The sequence below is a fragment of the Trematomus bernacchii genome, unplaced genomic scaffold (genome assembly GCF_902827165.1).
Source record: "Trematomus bernacchii unplaced genomic scaffold, fTreBer1.1, whole genome shotgun sequence".
Lineage (NCBI taxonomy): Eukaryota > Metazoa > Chordata > Actinopteri > Perciformes > Nototheniidae > Trematomus > Trematomus bernacchii.
This window is the reverse complement of record NW_022988043.1, coordinates 21,085,399-21,107,991: the sequence shown is the minus strand read 5'-3', so window position 1 is coordinate 21,107,991 and position 22,593 is coordinate 21,085,399. Positions and strand designations below refer to the sequence as shown.

General features: G+C 40.3%; 1 protein-coding gene across 1 annotated transcript; it reads right to left on the bottom strand.

Annotated features, from left to right (window-relative positions):
• Positions 1 to 7: 7 nt before the first annotated feature.
• Positions 8 to 22,339, bottom strand: LOC117473070 (interleukin-6 receptor subunit beta). The gene is made up of 16 exons (XM_034118547.1): positions 22,109 to 22,339; positions 21,508 to 21,612; positions 20,699 to 20,810; positions 18,922 to 19,055; positions 17,562 to 17,692; positions 15,413 to 15,572; positions 14,631 to 14,713; positions 8,337 to 8,559; positions 7,523 to 7,723; positions 5,876 to 5,974; positions 5,661 to 5,801; positions 4,761 to 4,886; positions 2,912 to 2,996; positions 2,272 to 2,353; positions 1,199 to 1,828; positions 8 to 408 (listed from the first exon to the last, which is right to left on the bottom strand). The coding sequence occupies exons 1-15, from the start codon at positions 22,182 to 22,184 to the stop codon at positions 1,247 to 1,249; spliced, it is 2,340 nt and encodes a 779-aa protein (XP_033974438.1). The 5' UTR covers positions 22,185 to 22,339; the 3' UTR covers positions 8 to 408; positions 1,199 to 1,246.
• Between the last annotated feature and the right edge of the window lie 254 nt (positions 22,340 to 22,593).

The following is a 22,593-nucleotide window of genomic DNA, read 5'->3' as shown; positions in this document are numbered from 1 at the left end:
TTCACATTTTGTTTTCAATAAATGGATGTTTTCAAAGTAAATGGATAATCGTTTTTAATAATCGTGATATCAATTATTGACCCAAATAATCGAGATTATGATTTTTGCCATAATCGAGCAGCCCTACTTTTGAGACAGTGCTAGCTACTTTTTTAGAAAAAAGGCTGAGAATTCTAGAAGTCTCAACTACTTATACCATTTTTTTAAAATCCCAGATAGCTAACATGCTAGAGCCTCAAATGCACTCAAACCCTTGTCCTTATCGCACAGGACCATTGTGCTTTGCTCTGTAGTTTAAAATTAGGATTGTACTGCCGAATCAACTTCCAAGGTTAGCTTTTCTTTTGCTGTGTAATGGAAATTACAGCCACTAGGAGGCACCAGCATGTGTTTAACCTTCATCTCTTATGGCGCATTTCCACTACACGGTCGGCCTCGGCCACACTCGGTACGGCTCGGCCGCGTTGGGCCTTAACAGGGCCGACTCACTTCATGCTGCGCTTCCATTACAGTTTAGGAACTGGGGTAGTTACTATAGTAACGCAGTGTAGGCGGAGCCGTGACGTCATCTTCAATGAGAAATCCAGAAACACAACACAGCCGTTAGCTGTTAGCACTCAGAGCTCACAGCTCCTCATATATGTTCAGAAACTCGACAAAAGTTAAACAAGTACACACCACAGACTGCCTGTGTCATGGTGAATACAGTCGCTGCTTTATTTATGTCTGTATAGGCCGTTGTTGTGAGTGTGGACGGTCGGGGCATATACTGCGTTAGCTTAGCCAATCTCCATCTAGAAAAACACGAATTTTAAAAGGTTTTTCGCCTGCCGTCTGTCTGCAGACTTGCCAAAGCATTCATTCATGGTTTTTACTAACCGGTATCAGTATGTTGTTACTTCGGCATCATTTTGAAACGTGTATTACAATTAAATCACGGTCAAATATGTCCATCTTGTTGTAGTTCTAGCCCTCTTGCCAGCGCTCCTTTCTCTAGTTTAGCATACTCAGCCCGACTCAGCCCTGTTTGTTGGCCCCGATAGAACCACAATTTTCTAGGGCCAGAAAAGAGGGGAAAAAGTGGCCCCGCGCCGTGCCGCGCCGGAACGAGGCCTAGTGGAAGCACAACCAAAAAAGGGGACGGCACGACACGGCACGCTTAAAGCGAGCTACGCGCTGCAATGGAAATGCGCCATTACTAGTCCTCTTTGCCTTTGACTCAGCATGCAGCACTGATGTTGTTTATTTAGTCTTCATCTGCAGTTTTTGAAGTTAAGCAACAGTTTTCTGTATAATCAGGCCACACATCCGTTTTCCCCAGAAAGGAAGGCTTGACCATGTAATCTGCCTCGCATGTTATCTGATTAACACAGCTGTTTGCCATTAATTCCGGAAAATTTAATTTTAGAGCGGCTTCTGTCTGATGGGCTCTCTCAGAAAAGTCGTCTGGTCGGTGCTCCACCTCTGGAAAGCAGACGTTGGCTTCATGTTTTGGACTCAGTTGAGCAGCATCGGCCTCTCGACTCTCCTCAGATGTGAAAACTCTGTCACATCTTCGATAGTTCAATCCATAGTCAGCTTCATAGGACTGGAGAGGAATGAGTGGGTGTTCTGTTGTCACTGGAGCATCAGGAATATAGTCTGTGTCCACTTCCAGGGCTGACGGTTTAGTGCTGAGTTGGCTGATTGACAGCGGAGAGTTGTTTTCATTGAGGTCCTCTTCATAGGAGGACTTGAAGTTTGGTCCAATCGTGATGAGACCATTCTCACCAAGTACATCCATCACCTGGAAGTCCTCAATATGAAGGATGTTTCTCTCTGCAGTTTTCTGTTGAGTGGAATAATTGATTGGATTTTAATCAGGAAAGACATTATAGTTTTTCCCCAAAAAAAAGGCTTGTATTTCAGTTTTTTTATCTGATTTATCGAATGATTAAATAATGTTAAATATTTCAATAGGACATCATAAAGTGTCAGTGAAGAGTTGTAAATGTAACGAAAATCAAGAGCTTAATAATGTCTGTCAATTTAAAAAAACATAAAATCAACTTTTACAATAAACACTTCGCAAAAATGAAAAATGTTCGAAACAAATGTTAAACATTTGCATTAATCTGTCTTATTTCTATGTTCAGAAAAACATTGGGGGGAAATTAACATATCTTTACAACTTTTAAACTGAATATGAGAAACATATTTAACAGGATTGTTTCTGTGACCTTTTCGTGTTTGGATCAAAAAGACATTAACACAGCAGTTTGAATAACTCACATGGTGATTAGGGTCCATCAGCCACTGGCCTGTCGTACTGCCCCGAGGGCTGGGGATGGGCGGAAAGAAATACGACTTGTACCTGCAGAGTAAAGGGGTTAAAGAGGAAGAGAAATATAATCCTAGTTTTGAAATGTAATAAACTACTTTAAAATCTTTTATGATCAGTGGGAAAATGCAATGTAACAAAGCTGAAACTGCCGTCATTTCAGAGCTTATGAAAAGTTGACTTTCCTGAGATATATGGTTCTCACAAGATAGTGGCAAAGCTCCAAACATGTGATGATGTTAAAGTATATGATGCATTGCGGTAGCTTATACCCAACAGAACATAAAAGCACATTAAACATCTACAGCAGTGTAATGCAGCGTACACATTTATAAAGCAGAATATAATAATAATCCAAACACGTCATCATAGTAAACACTATTATTATAATATTATTGACTATGTTATATCAGCATGTTTACCAATTGTTCCATTACTGATTGACAGACCAAATGATAAAGATGCTGATGAAGCGCACAGAATGATGTAAAAGTAATGCATCCAACCAATCACCAGCCACAACCCAGTAAGTGTATTCACATTTTATTTATTGGAACCCTCAGATGTGACCGTGTGTGTGTGTTGACTTACACAGTCCTGGACAGGATTGAAATGATGAATACAGTAAGAGCCAGCAGCAGCAGAGGCGTTGCTGTAGCCACCGCTGGCACCTCATCTGAAATGAAACATTCATGGTAAGGTCAGAATCAGAGGATTACTATAGCCCTTTCTAATTTCTCAATGTTCCCCTCCTCGACTCCTAGCCTCATGTCTTAGTCCCGCCCACAGGTGATGCGAGCGGAGGAGTCGAGGAGGGGAACCTAGGAGAGAGCTCCTAAAGCATATAATATATATTATGCTACAGCCGTTGTATATTTTATTATGTGAAGCACTATATGGTTTTATGAAAGATATCTACTCTTTATTTGTATATATCTACTAAAGCCTACAAATAAAGAGTGTAATTTAGGCCTGTTATATACATATATAATTTAGTGATCCAGAGAGCCTCATCAATGCTCGATCCTCGATGTTCATTTCGAGAAATGAGATGTCCTTCAAGATGGCGCGCTGAAATCTATTTCCGGGTCACTACAGTGGAGTCGAGGAGTCATGGTGTCAAGGAGGCAAACATTTGAGAAATGAGAAAGGGCTTATGTGTAAATGTTTGTATTCCTCTAATGACATCACACTGTAGATACCACAGTAAACAAGAAACGCTTGGACCGTAGCACATATTTATTAAATTGTGTGTCATTTTATTAATGTATTTCATCCTGGATGTCTTGCCTGAATAAGGTTTACTTAAAGCCCTGCAAATACAAAACGCTGCAAGATGCTCAAAACACAACGGACAAGGACAATGACAGTTGGCCAACTTTCTAATCCCTGAACGTCAACCAGTGCGCTGAGCTGTGTGCATCCCTTCTTAGTGTCTTAGTTTTGACGTTCTTGCAGCATTTTTCATTTGCAGTGCATTGTTTATCCAGCGCTTTTTGTAAACTTTTTCTAAATGCTGTGCATGTGTTGTCAAGTTGGTGAAGATGTTTCTTTATTTGCATGTGTTTTGGCCCATGTGTGTTTTTATATTTGCATCGTTTGTTAGAAACTGCAGCGCATTTCTCCTAAGGGAAGTGTTTTTTAGCACCTGTCGGCCACTGTAGAAATTCAGTGTTCAGAAATTATTTTCCAGGCCGTGCCAATTCTTTAAGTCTAAAAGTATTATAACAATGCACAGAAAAAAGTGATTTTATTATTTGAGTGCTAGATGATATCTTACTTACTCAATTAAATTATTGAAATTATTTCTTGGCCCTTAGAATACATTCGTCCATTTTAATTTAGGTGCTAGAATGTTAAATACAAATGTTAAGTGTTGCATTTTAGATATCAGTTTAAGTATTGCCTGTAAGCTTGTAGGACTGCTATTAGGGAGAACATTTTGTTCTGGTATCGTAACTGATCTTTTTTTATCAAATTAATTGCAGGGTTGACTATTGGTGCTTTATAAAATATTAAAAAAATGTTTACCCAATGAGATTTGGGGAAATTAATCATGTAATAATATAATGACTGATTGAAGTTGAAAATATAGAACAGTTTGGCATATTCACATTCAATTTAACTTAATGCAGGCTTTAAAACTAGGAAAAGACAACCATAATGCCATATTATGATATCCAAAATCTAAGACGATATATATATATATATGTCTTATATCCCAATAATGGTATAGTAAATCAGCCCTTTGAGCATGATGGAAAGAAAATCTACCACATATAGCAAAAAAGGTCAGACCTAACATCCTCCTCTAAACAACAAATCATATCTTATCCTTATTCCTGTGTTAGGAAAGGAGATTTCTTCTTAATATCCAACAGTTCAAATACACTGGGACTTATAAATGGCATTCTGCTTTTAGAAAACAAGTTACACTCACCAACGTTTGTTTTCACAGGGATGATGTTTCTAGTTGCATTATCAACCAATAGGAGAAGAGAATACTCAGTGTTGGGTTTCAGGTTGATGAAGGTGAGCTGCCATTGGTCCGGCCACAGAGACAGAGCTGAAAAGGAGAAAGCATGCTCTTATCTACTGATGGGTCGTCAAACAACTTGGAAATGTGACTTGAGAAACATTCACAGTTGAGGTTTTAAAATAATGAACCAACGGATTCACTTTTAGCATCCAAACAGCAGTGAGGAAATATATTGCTTTGTCTGAATTCACCTTCTTCTACTTTGAGCGCCTTATAATATCATTACGTTTTATATTAGAAAATGTGTGTTTTGAGCAAATTACCAAAATGGGATTTCCTAATAAAAAGGTACTTAAATGTTTCAGTTTGAAATTCAGAGCAGAAGGTTTGCCTCCACAAAGCTCTCAACTGGTGGCTATCAGCTAACAATGCTAGCAGCTAACAGGGCTAACAGTAATTGTACATGTTCAGGGGGTGCTGTTGTACGCAGGGGCTCTTGCCGCCTCCTGGGACTTGTAAACCACCAAAATGATCTCTTGTGTAACGAAAACATGCCCGGAATCTTTTTTTTTCTGAAAAATTTGGGAAATAAGCAATGGAGAAATCTTTCTTAATTTCAGATGGAATATCTTTTAAATTAAAACGTTTTTTGGGAGTTTCCAGAAGCAGCAAGTTGCGCTGGATGCCCCTGATTTGCATAAAGTAGCCTATACCTCAACTTGATGCCAACTACTATTGGACAAAATGACGCACATTGTCTAGAATCGCATTATGGCGCTACCAGAATGCATTACATGGCTGCCTACATCCATGATTACACCATCATAGCTTTGAATACCCCTGTTTTAGAAGAACACCTACTTTGTCTCTCTGAGTCTCTCCTCAGCATCACTCTGTATCTGTTCTCTGTGACTGTTCCAGCCTTCCTTTGCCACACCCACTCCACCTTTACTGTCGTCTTGGTCACGCCCACCACCTTCAGTTGGACCGCCTCCAAAAGAGCTGAGAAAACACATTTATTATTATGTTGCTTTGTTCCAAAGAGTGGCTGCAATCATCATGACCACCATGTTCACCTCCCTGCTGCAGACTGGCAGGCAGCGACTGAGGAGATCCACACTGCTGGTTATAGACGGGGAACACAGTAATCAGGTAGGAGTCCTCAGGGTTAACATCTGTAAACACACCACACACTGTTAGTTTACATACTGTACATAGAACAAACTGTTTATGGTATTCTTAACCTTAAAGGGACCTATTATGCACATGTCCAGGTTTAGTGCCTCTACTGGGACATGTCTCCATGCTTTAATGTTCAAAAAGCTCTTTATTTTTCTCATACTGCCTGTGCTGCAGCACCTCTTTTCACCCTCTGTCTGAAACCAGAGCCCAGTCGGCCCTGATTGGTTAGCTGGCCGGCTCTGTTGTCATTGGTCAACTGCTTAGGGATGTCCCACCCCTAGACTATCACGTACAATGTGTTGGAGCGCTAGCCAATAGAAGTGCAAGTATTACGTAGTGATGTCACTATGTTACATAAGTGAACAAAAGAGTCCAATGGAGGTGTTTCAGGCAGGAGGGAGTGTGTGGGAGAGAAACTCCCTCTGGAGGGTACTTCGGGATTTTAGCCTTTGCAGACCATTTACATGCACACAAACGAAAAAAACGAAAACATTAAAGGTCCCATCATATGCTTTTCTGGTTATTACCCGTCCCCTTGTGTGTTATGTAGCTTGTTATGCATGTAAACGGTCTGCAAAGTCACAAACCCTTAAAGTACACCCTGTAGCGAGTAAAACTCTAACACAGAAAATATGTGTCTATGCTGCCCCAAAACGCCTCATTGTAGATTTGTATTTTTCCATTTTTTTCTTCCGGGGCAGGTTGACGTCACTAAGTCCAAATGGACCAATTGACTCCAAATGGACCAATCCGCACACACACACTCACTCAGCCAGCACCGCGGAGCTCACACACACACACACACACACACACAGCAACCAGGAAACGACACCAGTAATCGAGCTCTCACTGTCCGCTCCTCGAGCCCCACAGGGCGGACCAGCGAGCCCCGCAACGTCCCGCCAACACGGCACCCAGACCCCACGCAGCATTCTCATCTGTTTGTCATTACTGGTGTCATTTTCTGGTTGCTAACAAACGCCATTGTAAAACATAATCACTGATGTTCCGCTGTAACGGTGGTGGACTAATCAGAACAGAGTGGGCGAGCTGACCAATCAGAGCACAGTGGGCTCATAGGGAGGGTGGGGGGGGGCAGGAGCTCCAACAAGCCGTTTAGGACAGAGAGTGAATACACATACTATACAGAGATGCTGTATGAGAAACCAATGTGAGTTTGGAACATTGAACAATGTAAATCTATTCTAGTAGACCTCAACAATGGAATTATGATCAGTAGAAATGGCCATGTCATGGGACCTTTAATGCATGTCGGTGATCCTAAAAAAGCTTGTGACTGTAGTTTTTTTATCAAACAAACACAAAATGGTAGTTTTCTTGGGGACTACTTTCAGTGGTGGATTATCCACATTTGGTGCTCTTGTGAGTGTTTAGTGGCAGTAGGAATAATAATAAATTCCAGTGTGTGTGTTCATGGTAACAAAGGAATGTGTTACCTAGTGTAACAGTGAGGCTCACTGATCTGTTTTTGTGCAACAATAGATTTACATGGAACAGAGGAAGATCAGGATGTGATGCACCTTGTATGACAGTGGAGGTGGTGAAGTTGCCCACTGTGGTCCCACGGCTAGTAGATGGACGAGTCTCGGTACGCCAATGAATGGCAAGATGACTGACGGGTGGGACGGAGGGCAGGACCTTGGGGTTCTCCCATTGGACAAGAAGGCTTTTCATAACCGGGAGAGAACTGGAAACCCACAAGCTGCTGACTGGCGGAAGAGCTGCAGAGATCCACCAAAGGATTATAAGTGATGGAGAAAACCAAGATTCTGTTGTAGTAGGATATGTTGCAAATCATCATTAATGCATTTAGGCGTTGGTGTACAAGTGAGTTTGTGCACGCTCACTGTGAGCAGCGGAGTAATTCCTGGACAGGTTGATCCATAAATCAATAATCTCAATATTTAGCTAATTAAATATTCAAAATTCAATTTGTAACCATGCGTATAAGAGTTTACTGGCATCTTATCCAGTCTCGTGCCTTGCACAGTTCAGGAATTTAAAACACATTTGAAACAAACAATAAAGATCTCTTCACAGGTTCATTATGACAGAGAACATTTGACTAGATAAGTGTTGTGTTGCAATAAGATTTATCTGAACATCATGATGTTGCTCTGTTGCTTCCTCTGCAAGAAAACTCAAAAATATACACTCACTGACAGGATATTGCAAAAGTGGAAAGCCACAAGCTTTATACAGTATCTGATCGTGTATGCAACTTTATGCAGATTTCACTTATATTACAGAATCCTTTGCTTCTTTGTGTACCTCAACATGACCCTTATATAAAAAAACTAATTATTTACATGAAATAACCCTTGTGGCGCTCACCATTTTGTCTTTGTGTGTCAATGCTGAGATGAGCAGCAGGTCCATAGCCAGCCGTGTTGAAAGCTGAAACTGTGACTCTGTAGTTCCCCTCCTTCACCACCAGGAGCGCCATTGACCCGGTGACATTTTGAGTGAATCTGTCCTGCGCCTGCTGATTCTTCACCAGCTTGTAGCTCACCTGGTATCCATGGATACGAACTCTGGTACCAGGGAGGTCGAGATGCTGCAGAGAGAAGGGGCGTAAGCATAAGACATTTTATGCCACATTTGTTTAGAGATTTGACAAGTCAGTATATTGTAAGTACACTTCAACATATTAGATATTGTAAGTTAGGGTTATATTTCTGTTAGTCAACCAAACTTTATACATTTCTTATTTTCACTAGTGACATTTTGTGTCATGCATTTCAAATGAGTCAATCAATCTGCCTGTTTTTCTTTGCAATAAATAGCAACATTTGCTAATATTACTGACAGATACTGACAAACACAGGGGATGCTGTGGCTCAGTGGGATAGTGCGCTCGGATCAGGGGAGAGCAAATTTGAGTCCCGCTGCAGTCAGCATGTCGTTGTGTCCCTGGGCAAGACACTTCACCCCAAATTGGCTCCTGTGGGGATTGCCCACAGTATTGAATGTATGTAACCCTACCCTACGTCACCTCCACTGGCTCCCGGTCAAGTCCTGCATCACATAATATAAACTCCTCCTCATCACCATCAGTCCCTCCATTCCCTTTCCCCTCAGTACCTCATAGATCTTCTCCGCCCATACATCCCGTCCCGTACTCTTCCATCCTCAGACTCTGGCCTGCTTTCCATTCCCCATTCACGCCTCAACACTTTCGGGGACCGTGCTTTCAGTGTTGCTGCCCCAACCCTCTGGAACTCCCTCCCTGCTGAAATCTGTGATGCCCCTTCTCTGGACATCTTCAAGGGAACCCTGAAAACTAGTCTGTTTGAAATAGCATTCCAACCTTAGTTACTCATCCCCCTGCCCTCACAAACTACATCACACATTGCCTCAACTGCCTTCTGTCTTCTTGTCTGTTTTCTTTGTAGTCCCATTGTGTTCTGTCCTAGAGTGTCTTTAGTGTCCCCCCCCCCTCTTTTTAAAAGCATCCTTGGGTATATGAAAGGCGGTATATACATTTAAGTTATTATTATTAGTATTATTATTAAGCCGCTTTGGATAAAAGCGTCTAACGAGTGACATGTAATGTAATGTGGTACGACGAAGCCAGTTCAACAGACCCTAGATATCTTTGAGTTACATGGCTTAACTAACCCTAACAAAAACAATCTCACTAAGCGATCTTACGACGCTGGTTATCAACTCGGCAAGTGAACCCAGGGTTTCTCTGTCCGGCTAAGAGCGCGTTCACGTGACAGGGGCGGGGTTAGCAACATTTGATATGGAATACAAACATGGATATATGTACTGACCTCGCGTCATGAATGAAGAGTAATCTATCACATGAGACAAATATGAAAAGTTAAACTTTAAACATCCATGACTTCAACACTTAATCCAGGATAAAAGCAACAGGCAGCTGCAAAGAGCAGAAAGAATAGATGTTTCAAACTGTGTGAATGCTTAAACTAAAAGGTTCATAATATCACTGCCCCACTGGATCTGACTTTAATTCAACTTGAGTGTTTTTCAACATGTTGCTTGAAATAACACTTCTCACAGTATGCTGTGACTGTGAGTGCACGACTCTGGTGTGTTGCACGGCTCCAGAAGCTGACACAGATAAATGATTATATGATATGATATAAAGAAGAAGAAGATTGAACTTTATTGTCATTACATAATACAGGTACTAGTAACGAAACGGTTTCTCTGCATTTGACCCACCCTAATGTTAGGAGCAGTGGGCTGCCATTATTATGTACGGAGCCCGGGGAGCAGTGTAGGGAACGGTGCCTTGCTCATGGACACCTTGGTAGCACTTGGTCTTTCCGGGACTTGAACTGGTGACCTTCCAGTTGCCAAGCCCCTATGGACTTTGCCACCACCGATTGATAAGTGCGACATGTCGGGGACATGCACTTACAGTGCGTTACTTTGCTCCGGTTACTTATGTTCTGGCAGATATTTCAGTACGCTTGCTTACAGCAAATGTTATAATAGTCAGATAGTTCTAAAGATGGGCAGTGATATTCTACTAATTTACATGTTCACACAGTCGCCGACTTTTCAACATAACACCAAGGAGTCATCCTACGTATGGTTCACTCATACGTAGTGAACCACCGTCGTAGGAATATGAACTTTGAGTTAACCCTGAAGTTACCTCACTGACTCCAAATCCTGCTTCGTAGTACAGGCCTCAGGTGTAAACTCCTATACTGTTTTATTTTGATATGTATTTCCTCCTTGTGTCTTGTCTGTTTTTACTTCCTTTCTTTGTGTTTTCCCGCCTGTGTGATTGTCTGATGTGTGTTCACCTGCTGCCCCTGTGATTCATCTACTCTCCAGCTGTGTCTTCCCAGCTAGCGGGGAACGTTCTCACAACTTTGGCTAACGTTACCTATTGGTTCTAATAAGGTTTTAAAGAAATGTTTTAATCTGATGTTCAAAGAACCTTTTTAGGATGTTTATTTTTTCAAATAATGTTCCTATAAGGTTTAAGGTTAACTAAGACATAACGTTTTAACTGCAACATTCAGAGGATGTTTTGAGGATGTTATTGAGGCCTGAGATGAGTTTTTTTATAAAACGTTCCTTTAATGTGATATGTTAACAAAGGTGAAAGTTTTGCCTGCAACATTCTAAGGATGTGTTTTGGACGTTGTTGGGTAACTAATTAAAGATGTTCTTTATAAAACATTCCCTCAATGTTACATGATAACAAAAGAAGAACATTTTGAAAGCAACATTTGGATAATGTTTTCAGGAGGTTATTCTTTTTTTATAAAACGTTCCTGTGATGCGAAATATTAACACGGTCATGATCAACGTCAGATTTATTTGTAGTGCACTTTAAAATACAAACTTGTTGCATTTGTTTGAAAAGGATGTTTAAAAAAAATCTGATGTCACCACATTTTCCTTTTAAAAAAAGCATGTAATTCATGATATTGCATGTTTGCGTAGGCATGTCTGAGTTCCCAGCTAGACATTGTTGGTTCTAAAAACATTCTGAGAATGTTACCATTCATTGTTCTAGGAATGGTTTAATCGAGAAGTTTTATTTTGGTTCCTAGAATGTACTTCTGAAAGGTAGGATAACGTTCTCTAAAAACATTCTTAAAATGTTTGGTGATAACATTGTTCGAACATTATACCCCAAGTGTTTTTGTTGTTTATGCACATATCTCAATTGTCATATGGATCGAATAACACTTAGAAAACCAAAGACAGACATATAGAAGAACGGACCGACTATCACTGCCCGTCCCTGAAACCCCTGTTAGTGTTTGTATGCGAGTGTTTGTATGTGTTTGTTTCTACTGTGTGTGTCTCTCTCTCTCCCCACACCTGCCTGCTGGTCTGCTCTACACGGCTGGGAGCAATCTCCAATCAACCACACCTGCAACCTGCTCATCAGCCACACTATGAAAGTCTGCAGCCTGCACTCATTCCCTGCCGGATTGTTGCCGTGAACGGTTTGTTGCGTGCCGCTCTAGCTTTTTGCCAGCATATTCTTTGACAACTTTGCCTGCTTTTGCCTCACACTCATTTTTGTGTCTCTCCCAGGAGGTAGTGATGGCGAGATGAAGCCTTATGAAGCTTTGAAGCTTTCCAGCCAATTGGTTCGCAAAAGGGTTCATCTCATGAGGCTTCATCATGGGCTTCATTTGAACACAAACCCCCCTGTTGGTCAAAGTGTGTAAAACAGGCAGATTTGACATCTCAACAGTGTGCTCTATCTCATACCGAGTTCCCAATGAGTAAAGCCTTAGAATAACTCTTAACAACGAACATAAAATCATATTTTCATGTTAACAATATTGTTTTTATTCCAGTTGAATGATTGTGATTGAAAAGCCTAAGGAGGCTGGTAAACATTGCAAAGAGGGATTTGTATTCCTTAATAATATTCATGAACGTAACCATGTTGTAGCCTGAGAAAGGCTAAACCATATCAAAGAATACATTTATTAACTACATTATCTCATTTAGCTGTAGCTTTTATAATCAACAAAAAAGACGTATTGTTCAGTCGTTGAACCAGGGACCCTGCGGTCTGAGCCACAGCACACACGCTGAATCTTCCCGAAAACACTCCATCGTATTTATTCCTGTATTTATTCATGTTCCTACATTTATTTATGCTTGTATCTATTTATACTTATGACATGTTCCGACCTCTATATAAGTGAGGGTCTGAGCTCTTTTAATTCCATCGTGTCACCAGCGGACCCGGGTACAGGAGGGGTAATATGGTTCTTATTATACATCCATGGGTATTATGAGCGTTGTGGTTCAACGGTTCAACCGATCTGAATCGCTTTCTGAAGCAGTCACGTGGTATCGACAGGCAGCGAGGCTTCGTTTGTCATCGATGACGTCACTGGCCCAAAACGATACAAGCCTCGATACATGCTTCACAAAAAGCTTCAGGGATTACTCGACACACGCTCCGAAGCCTCGGCGCAATACGTAACATCACTACCAAGAGGAATCCAAGGCCTTCCACACTCCCAAGACCAGCCAGGCCTCTCCACCCTGGAACAACTGTTTCCCACTGCTGCCATAACCAACCTCCACTCCCAGCTCCCCTTTTCTAATAAACAAATGTTACTTTCAGCAGCTGATTCCGAGTCATCCTTTTACATGTGTTAATAGTCAAATTCCAATAGTTACAGTGGTCAGTCCAGTTACCCAGGAATTTTGAGTTGAACAATTACAGGAATATTATGTCTTTATGTTCTAATAATGTAAAAATATTGTAGTAAATTGTTACCACAGAACATTTGCATAATGTTTTAAACATAAAGCACGTTATCCTTCTCTAAAATAATAACATTCTGGCAACATACAAAAATCTAACTTGCAGCTGAAAACGTTTTAAGAACAGTAGGGCATAGGATACAGGAAATACAGAAAAACTGCCGTTGCAGGAAAGACGGCCGGCAAAAATCAACTGACTGTGTGAACGTGAAAATTAATAGAATATCCCCTCCCATCTTCAGAGCAATCTGACTATTATAACATTAGCGTTAAGAAAGCTTACTTAAATATCTGCCACGACATAAGTAACCGGATCAGAGTAACATTAAGTACAGTCTGCGGCACTGTGAGTGCAGACGTCGATGTGTCCCATTATCATTCATATCATATCACATCATAATGTATCATATATTTCCTTATCTGAGTCAGCTTCTTGAGCCGTATCTGGCCGTGCAACACTCACAGTGTCACATACTGTATGCAGAAGTATTATTTTAAGCAACACATTAAGTTGACGAAACACTTGAGTCAAATGTAATTAAAGTCAGATCCACTCGTGTCTTGGACGGGGCAGTGATATCATAAACCTGTTAATGTACGCATTCAAACGCTTTTTCTGTTACCAGCTGTATTCACCTTGCTGTGCAGCTATGTGGCTTTTATCCTGGATAAAGTGTTTAAGTCATGGATGTTTAAAGTTTAACTTCTTCATATTTGACTAATATTAAAGTTCACTTTTCATTCAGGAAGTATGACGCTGCGCTGTCAGTACGCTTGTCCATGTTTGAGATTGGTCGAATGCTCCAAATACCACCCCTTTCATGTGAACGCGCACCTAACTAGATAGGACACGGCTGGCTTGAGCGATCCACTTGATAACCAGCGTCGTAGTACAGTTCAGCGCCAGCGCGTATGTTTTGGATTGGGCCAACCGGCTAACTCAAACATATCCAGGTTAGGTTGAACCAGCTTCGTAGTACAGGCCTCTGGTCCCCGCAATTTGTATCAGCTTTATTTAATAAAGGTTACTTTTTGTTTACACTTTTAAGTTTTATACATGCCTCCTGTCTTATACTGTGTAATGGTGCGTTCCCACTGGACATGGCGCAATGATTTGCATCGCATCGAATTACTCGCGCGAGTTGGGCCGCGGCTTTGAGTTTTGTTTACTCTGATTGTCTTTCGCGAGAAAGCGTCACGCAAATTTGACGCTCGAGTTGACTCAGAATTAGCTACTATTAAACAAATGCAAGCAGGTTATTCAATACGACTTTGCATTCAACCAGTAATAAATTCAGTTGTTTGTCTTTCATATTTTGATATTACTTGTTTATTTTTTAGGCTGAAAAGGGAAACCATTTTATAGATGACTTAAAAGGAATTCTGAAATACCTTCCACATGAGATAAAGCAGATAGGATCCATCAGAGTCTGTTTCCTCCACTCTATAACACACCTCTGGAGGCCTGGACAGCGCTGGCAAAGAAAAAGCAAAACATTCCCAGCTGATTTGACTGCTCTTGTAAAAAAACATATTTATGTAATTGGTATAAACTATATAGTCGTGCAGTTACGACGGGATGGGATTGTTCCATTGGATTTTGGAATATTGCAGACAGAAAGCTCTGGGGCAAACAAACATTTAAGATACTTAACACATTTTGTTCCGCAGGATAATCTCCACATATTAACACCACTTTGTGATTTTTGAAGAATAAATGTCCCTGGCAGGAGTAAAAAGTTATCTTTATGCTAAAAACCAACACCATCATGATTGCAAGGCTGCACATTAACAACTCTACGCTTGAGGCAGACTAGTATTGACACAATGGCGTTAAGCAGTCTAATTTAGTCTCATTAGCAACTGCTGTTTAAATGACACATAGAAACTTTGAACATTCTTGAGTGGGGTATTTACTGAAGGATTTTATGTCGTATATCAAAATGTGTCAATTTGATGTTAACCACAGACTATATTTCAGGCAACTAAGCACAAACATGCTAAAAAACACATACACCTCGAGACAAAAAAAGTGCTGATGTTCTTACTCTTTAGCGAGCATTAGCACCACTCTATAGCAGGTTATGCTGAGACACTATTTCAATCATTTTATGGAAACACTTCTTCTGAGTTTCAGACTATAATTGAATTTCTGTTTGAATGTAAACTGTTACCCCGTTCCAGCGTCCTCGCGCTGACGTCAGAACTCCAGTCGCTCAAGAAGCCGGGTTCCTCTCTGCAGGCCACGCCAGCCTGGTACAAGGTAAAGGTCAGGAGGTCTTTCATCCTGTAGTTCAATGTCTGATCCTGATGTGACGGGACAGAATCAGGAGCCTGGAACAAAACACAGACAGCAAAGACAAACTGATTGTATGTGGTATTTGGTAGCTGATTATCTAGGGCATTTTGAAGGTATTTTCTAAATAAAAGTATCTAAACATTTTGAGTTATCAGTTGTATTCTAATTTGTAGGGGTTTCCCATTATCGCATTTGGTTTTTAGGGTTAGAGTACACCTTTTGCCAAAAAGTCCAAACCAAAGGGCAACACTGAGACAAAATAAAGGGGTTCAGAGGAGTAATGGGCCAAAATCTCAAAGGTTCTTCCAGGTTTTCTTTTCAATTTGTTAATATTTGTGTACCTGTGCTCATAGCCTTTGGGGATTTCAGCTTGTTAGGGTCAGGGTACACAATTACCCCTTTTACCGAGTGGAGCTGCGTCATCTTGCATCATGACGTAACCGTTTACGTCCCTGCTTTATACAGCTCAAAATACCTAGCTTTCCAGCATCAATTAAGATGGTATATCATTAAAAGTGATTCTCAATTGTGTCTCTACAGCCACCAAGCTACCAAGGAGGTAGCTCTTCTCCTCCGCCCGCCACTGCTGTTTAAGTTTGCTAGCATCAATGGATCTACGTCTTGCAGGTTTTTGTTGTTGTTGATCAGGATATTCCCTCCCCTGACGTAAGCCAGACGTGTTCGGTTGTTGGTTCTTGACCAGCAGTTTTCTGGTTACAAATACGAACTAGTATGTGGGCCCGCAGCAGGCCCCGCTGTGGTGGAAGCAGGTAGAACTGATTCGCAATCGAGTACTAGCTCAGAAATGGATCTGGAACCAGTTTGATCGTAACGCAGTAAATAACACCTGTAGCCAAGGAAAAATGGCCTAGAAGGAAAACCAAAGGGCAACACTGAGACAAAAGAAGGGGTTTAGAAGAACAGTGGGCCAACATCTCAAAGGTACTAACAGGTTTCTTTTGAATTTGTTCATGTGTTCTTAACTTCTTGCTAATAGGGAATTTAGCTTGTTAACAACACATTTTGGGGACTGACTGCATCTGGGGACAAGCTCCTTCTTAGAAGGGTGTACTTCATTATTCTGAGTTTCTCAGAATAACAACCCTGTTTTCTGATCTGTGACAATGCATTTTATAGCTAATCAAAGCCTTAATTTACAAGTACGAGAATTTGTAAACACAAAAGGGCAACACCTCATCCTCACATAGTTATCACATAGTTAACCCTAACCCTAAAACTGCATTAACATGATACGCAGTATAGCGGCTCTGCGCTGGGGTTGCCGTTGTGTTACCATGGACTGAGTGGTGCCGCCTGATTAAGTGGAAGCGCTACCCTCAGTGTTGCGCACCACTTGAATCTTCGAGGAGCGTTGCGATCAGTTAAAATGTTATCAGCGTTACCGATCAGATAACAGCTGTATGAAGCGGCGCAAGCTAGCAGAGGATGTAACCATAAAGACGAAACCTAACTGGCTGTTTTCACCATAAGGCTCTGCGCCCAACCTCAAAGTCAGCAAACAGAAAATCAGGTATCATGTGAATGCAGCTTCACATTCAAAATCAACACATCTGTAAATAAATGGTTTTCACTGAACTGTAATCTGAAAAGCAGCTAAAGATGTCTAACAAAGGGAGTGGTGTAAAAGTATATTATTTGTATCTGAGATGAAAGAATGAAGGTGCATAGACTTGAAATACCCAAGTTAAAGTATCTCGACTATATACTTAGATAGGGCAATTTATTTAATGTACTGAGTAAAATTCAGTTGACCATGGCCTTTGACCCCTAACCCATCACAGTCCCCCTGCTTCCACTCTACTGCTATTTATTTAATGTCATACCTATTATTTGCCCTTTTTGTTTGTTTGTTTGTTTGTTTGTTTGTTTGTTTGTTTGTTCATCATGTAAAGTGGCCTTGGGTCCCTTGAAAGGCACTATACACATTTAATCTATTATTATTATTATTATTTTATTATTATTGAAATGTTCTCATACATTGAGTGACAAGAGTGTTAACTAACCAGGATCCATTTGTGAGTATTGTTCGTTCTGTAGCGAAGCTGACAGCTGCCGTAACTGCTGCTTCTCCATGACACATCAACAGAGTCCTCAGTGGAGCCAAGTACAGTTAATACAGGCGGAGAGGGTTTGACTGAGGAGAGGACACAAACAAACAAAACAAGTATATTTACATGACTTAACAGCAGTTGAAGATTAAAGTTAGCTTGTATCACAGTCATAACTAGGTAGTGGTGGAGAGCAAAACAAGTACATTTACTCAAGTACTGTACTTAGGTAACATTTTTGTGGTATTTCTATTTACTTATTCCACTACATTTATTTGATAACACCAGTAACACTAGTAAGTTTCATTTTGTGAATACAAAAACTCATAAATGATGATGTATTATTATGGATAAAGATACCTGGCAGTCTAAACATCTTTTAAAGTTAGCTCAACCTTTACCAGCTGCAAAATAAGAAAATGAACAAATTAATGGATCACTAATTATAATCTAGCAGTACAAAATATATTATTCCGAAATGGCAAATCTGCATAATAAGTACTTGACTTATGACAGAGTATTTCTACACTGTGGTATTACTTATACCTAAAGGGGCCTTATTATGTTAATTTCAGGTGTATATCAGTATGTAGTGTCTCTACTGTGACATGTCTCCATGCTTTAATGTTCAAAAAGCTCTTTATTTTTCTCATGCCTGTGCTGCAGCACCTCTTTTCACCCTCTGTCTGAAACCAGAGCCAAGTCTGCTCTGATTGGTTAGCTGGCCGCCTCTGTAGTGATTGGTCAACCACTTAAGTGTCCTGCCCCTAAGCCTATCATGTACAATGTGTTGGAGCGATTCATTTGACTGATATGGGGTAGCCTCTGACAGGGCTTAAGCGAAACGTAAGTGAGCATCCTCTATGGGCCCAGATACGGTACTTTTGCTGTCGAGAGTCAGGCCATGTTAGCCAAGTCTGCTCTGATTGGTAAACTGTCCTGCTCTGTTGGGATTGGTCAACCACTAAGAGATGTGTCGGAAATGTCCCCCCTCCTTAGCCTAGCAATATACTATGTGTAGGAACGCTAGCCAATAAGAGCGCGTGCTACATAGTGATGTCACTTATTCAGGAAGAAAACAAAGGAGTCCAATGAAGGCATTACAGGTGTTTGGGAGAGAAACTCCCTCTGGAGAGAACTTTGGGATTTTAGCCTTTGCAGACCATTTACATGCACACAAACCTATATAACACTACAGGGAAGAGAAAAGCCACATCAAGCATACAGTAATGGAGCCTCTTTCAATTCAATATTTGAGTTCATCTTCCTTCATTGCTACTGGGTTGAGAAGTGATGAAATATCTTTGCCACTCACTTGAATCTTTAAGAAACACAGTGAGAGGTCGGGTCCAGATCTCCTTCATCAGCATGTAGTTTTTGATCCTGGCGGTTACGGAGAGGACCGCTGCTGGTGTGAATATTCCCTGACAGGAGATGATTGTATGTACGCTGAAGAAGAAAAAGAGAGGGAGAAGGGGAATACATGGAGAATAAGACCTTGTTTTTGAATACACATTTGTAATCTTAAACTTAATTCTAACAACATTTACTGAAATACTACACTTAATTGAGGTACTTCACTTGTGTTTTCACATTAAACTTCTAAGTCACTGCATTTTGTAGGAAAATTTGCTTTTGACTCTACATTTATTTTACTAGCTACATTGCAGATTTAGGTAATTAATACATAATATAAATAATTGTATACATTAATGTGTATTATCATAAGGTAAAATACCCAATAGTATATCAAATAGTTAGAAATAAACCCCAAATCTACCTGCTGCAATACTAAAGTACAGAACTACGTTGGCCAATCTGTGCAAGCCCGCTACAACAGCCCAAACACTTCCATCAGGAGAATGGAAGTGTTCACTTTCAAAAACGATGTAAGTATAAAAACAGAAATGCGCCAAAACACATACATTATGAAACATCTTCACCAACCTGACAACACGTGCAGCACTAATAAAAAAGTATCCAATTTAGCGGAACATGTGCAGCGTTTACTTAAAGTGCTGCATAAACAAAAAGTGCCAGTTGGCGTGCTGGGATTATAAAGTTGGCCAACTGTTACTCTTGCAAAGTACGTGTTTAACATTATAAATGAAATGACTAGGTTAGCTTTGCTAGCTAGCTAGTTAACAGCAGATCATAAAATAATCATGCGATAACATTGCTAAAATAAGCCAATGAAAATTACATTTGAGGTTTCCAGTGATAGTTGGTCAACTTCATAATCCCCAAACCTCACCAAGTGCTCCGGTCCCAGCTGTGTGTTTCTAAATGCTGCATGTGTTGTCAAGTTTGTGAAGAGGTTTCTTTATTTGCTTTGGCACATTAGTGTTTTGTTTTTTTAATCTTTATTGAAACTGCTGCGTGTTACTCCCCCCCCTGCCCCCTGTCAGCCACCATAGTGAACACATTTATACATTGATAACATAATACAACAATTCTGAATTTGCCCATATTACATTATGGGCACTTTTTTTACCTTAAGTATATTTTGATTAATAATTTTGTACTTTTAATGAAGTACAATTTTGAATGCGGGACTAATACTTCTAACTGAATATTTATACACTTTGGAATTGCAACTTTCACTTAAAGGTGGGGTAGGTAAGTTTGAGAAACCGGCTCGAGATACACTTTTTGTTATATTCCATGGAATGCTCTTAACATCCCGATAGCAATGAATATCTTAAGTGCTTTGACAAAAAACGTCATCTGTGGAAGCCGTAGTACTGTAAAAAGTACGACCAATCATTTTAGCCGGCCCGGCTAAAATAACTGGATGGCCTACCTGCCTGTCAGCCTTCCATCTGTGCACAAACTTATCTCGTGCCCTCATTGGTCATGTGCGCGTTCATGTGTGTTGGAGGAGGGTCTCTGTAAGGAAGTGGCAGATTTTTTCCGGTTGTGTATTTTCAAATTCTAGCGCACTCGAGCTGGTTTCTCAAAATGACCTACCCCACCTTTAAGTAAACGTACTTCCAATAATATTGGTAGCTACATATACAGAGCCTGAAACTGGAGTACAGCTTCCAACATTTTTATTTTTTAGTAAACCGCCTTCTTTAATCAGTGTTTACCTGCTGAAGAGGAGAGAGACGTCAGACTCAATGTGGCTGTCTGAATCTTGCTTCAACTCACATGTCATAGATCTGTGTGATATCTGGTAGTAACAGGACATGTTCAGTGTCTCTGTAGGAAAACAACAGATGGCTTATGGTGGTGACATGAACATTAAATGCACTGCAAAGCTGAACTGACATTGTTACATTGCTTTAGTCCTCCCCATCTTCACTTAAAGATTCAAAGGTTGTATGGTCATATGCACAATAGTAACAGCATAGTTTTGGCTATGAAGGTCCTAGTCCACTCCAACAATGCAACCCACAGTAGAATATCCTTCAGAGGTAATAATAGTGCAAGAAAAATAGAAATAGAGGGGCCCTATTGTGTTTTGGGGGTTTTCACTTTCCTGTAGTGTGTTCATTGCAGACTGGGCTCTGGTTTCAGACAGAGAGTGAAAAGAGGTGCTGCAGCACAGGCAGTATGAGAAAAATAAAAAGCTTTTTGAACATTAAAGCATGGAATCATTTCACAGTAGAGACACAAAATACAAATATGAACCTGAAAATGAGCAAATGAAGCAAGAGCATGGTGCAAGGAACACAATGGTGCAAGTCAAATGCAAAAATAATTGAATTATATATGTGTAAAATAGAATAAGATGACATGAACACAGAATTTGATGTGATACTGTGTATTGTAATAACAATTCAATATGTAGACTGTAAAGGTTCTATACATAAGACTATTCTAGCACTTGAGTAAATGTTCTTCGTTACATTCTACAACTGTTGACTGAGTGCTGAATGTGTGTGTGTTTGTTCACTTTGTATAGATGAAGGTGTTGGAGAGCCACAGTGTCCAAGGTCAGTGACACACACCCGCTGGTCCTCCTCACAGCGCTTCAGTTGAGAGTCGATCACCGTCACCTCTGCCACACACAGAACACACAGAATGCACTTACATTCAGGAAAGGACACCTTAACGTAATGTAACTTCCCTGCAAGTAGAACATGTTTTGAATCACTAAACAGTTTTACTCAAATGTATCTCATGCATCACCCAGGGTTCAAATGGCCAGTTTAGTAGACAAGTTAAACCAGGATTATTTACTGAATTGTAAGGGCTTAATCATGAAACCCTCTGAAACAAGCCATTTTACACAGGGAGGATGTTTTCTTCTGCTTCCTAAGTACATTAAGCTGCTTATACTTTTACTCAAATATAATATTGAACGTAGGACTTTTATTTTTTTACAGCATGGTATTGTTACTTTAGGTAAATCAGATTACTACTTCCAACACTGAAACAATGACATTCATCAAAAAAGTGCATATCATTACCAAGACTAATCCAGATTGACCACAACACGTTTCAGAAAAATACGATTTTCCTTTAATTAAGCAGCGAAATAGTGGCGAACTCACCATGAGAAAACACACCGAGGAGGAGGCTCATCACTGTGCACGTAGCAATGTACAGTTTGTGAGACCAGATGCCCATCTTAGCTGGTAAAAAATGACCAAATATTCAAAAGATTAGCTCATTGTAAACATAAAATAAGTCCATCCTCTTTCAAAACCTGTTATTTTCTATGTATAAGGACTACATGACTTCAGAGAACGTGTTTTAAAAAAAGATCTCTGGTGTGTGACAGCTGTGAGGAAGATGTAATGTTGATCAGGAAACTGCTCCATGTCTTTAAGTTACACCCATTATTACATCGTGTGTGTGTGTGTGTGTGTGTGTGTGTGTGTGTGTGTGTGTGTGTGTGTGTGTGGGTGTGTGTGTGTGTGTGTGTTACAATTTACATTTCCTGTTAAATGATCACAGCTTTTCTACGTAAATAAACCTGCACGGCACCGGAACACCAGAACAATTAAAACATACTGTAAATATTGTATTAGTGTAT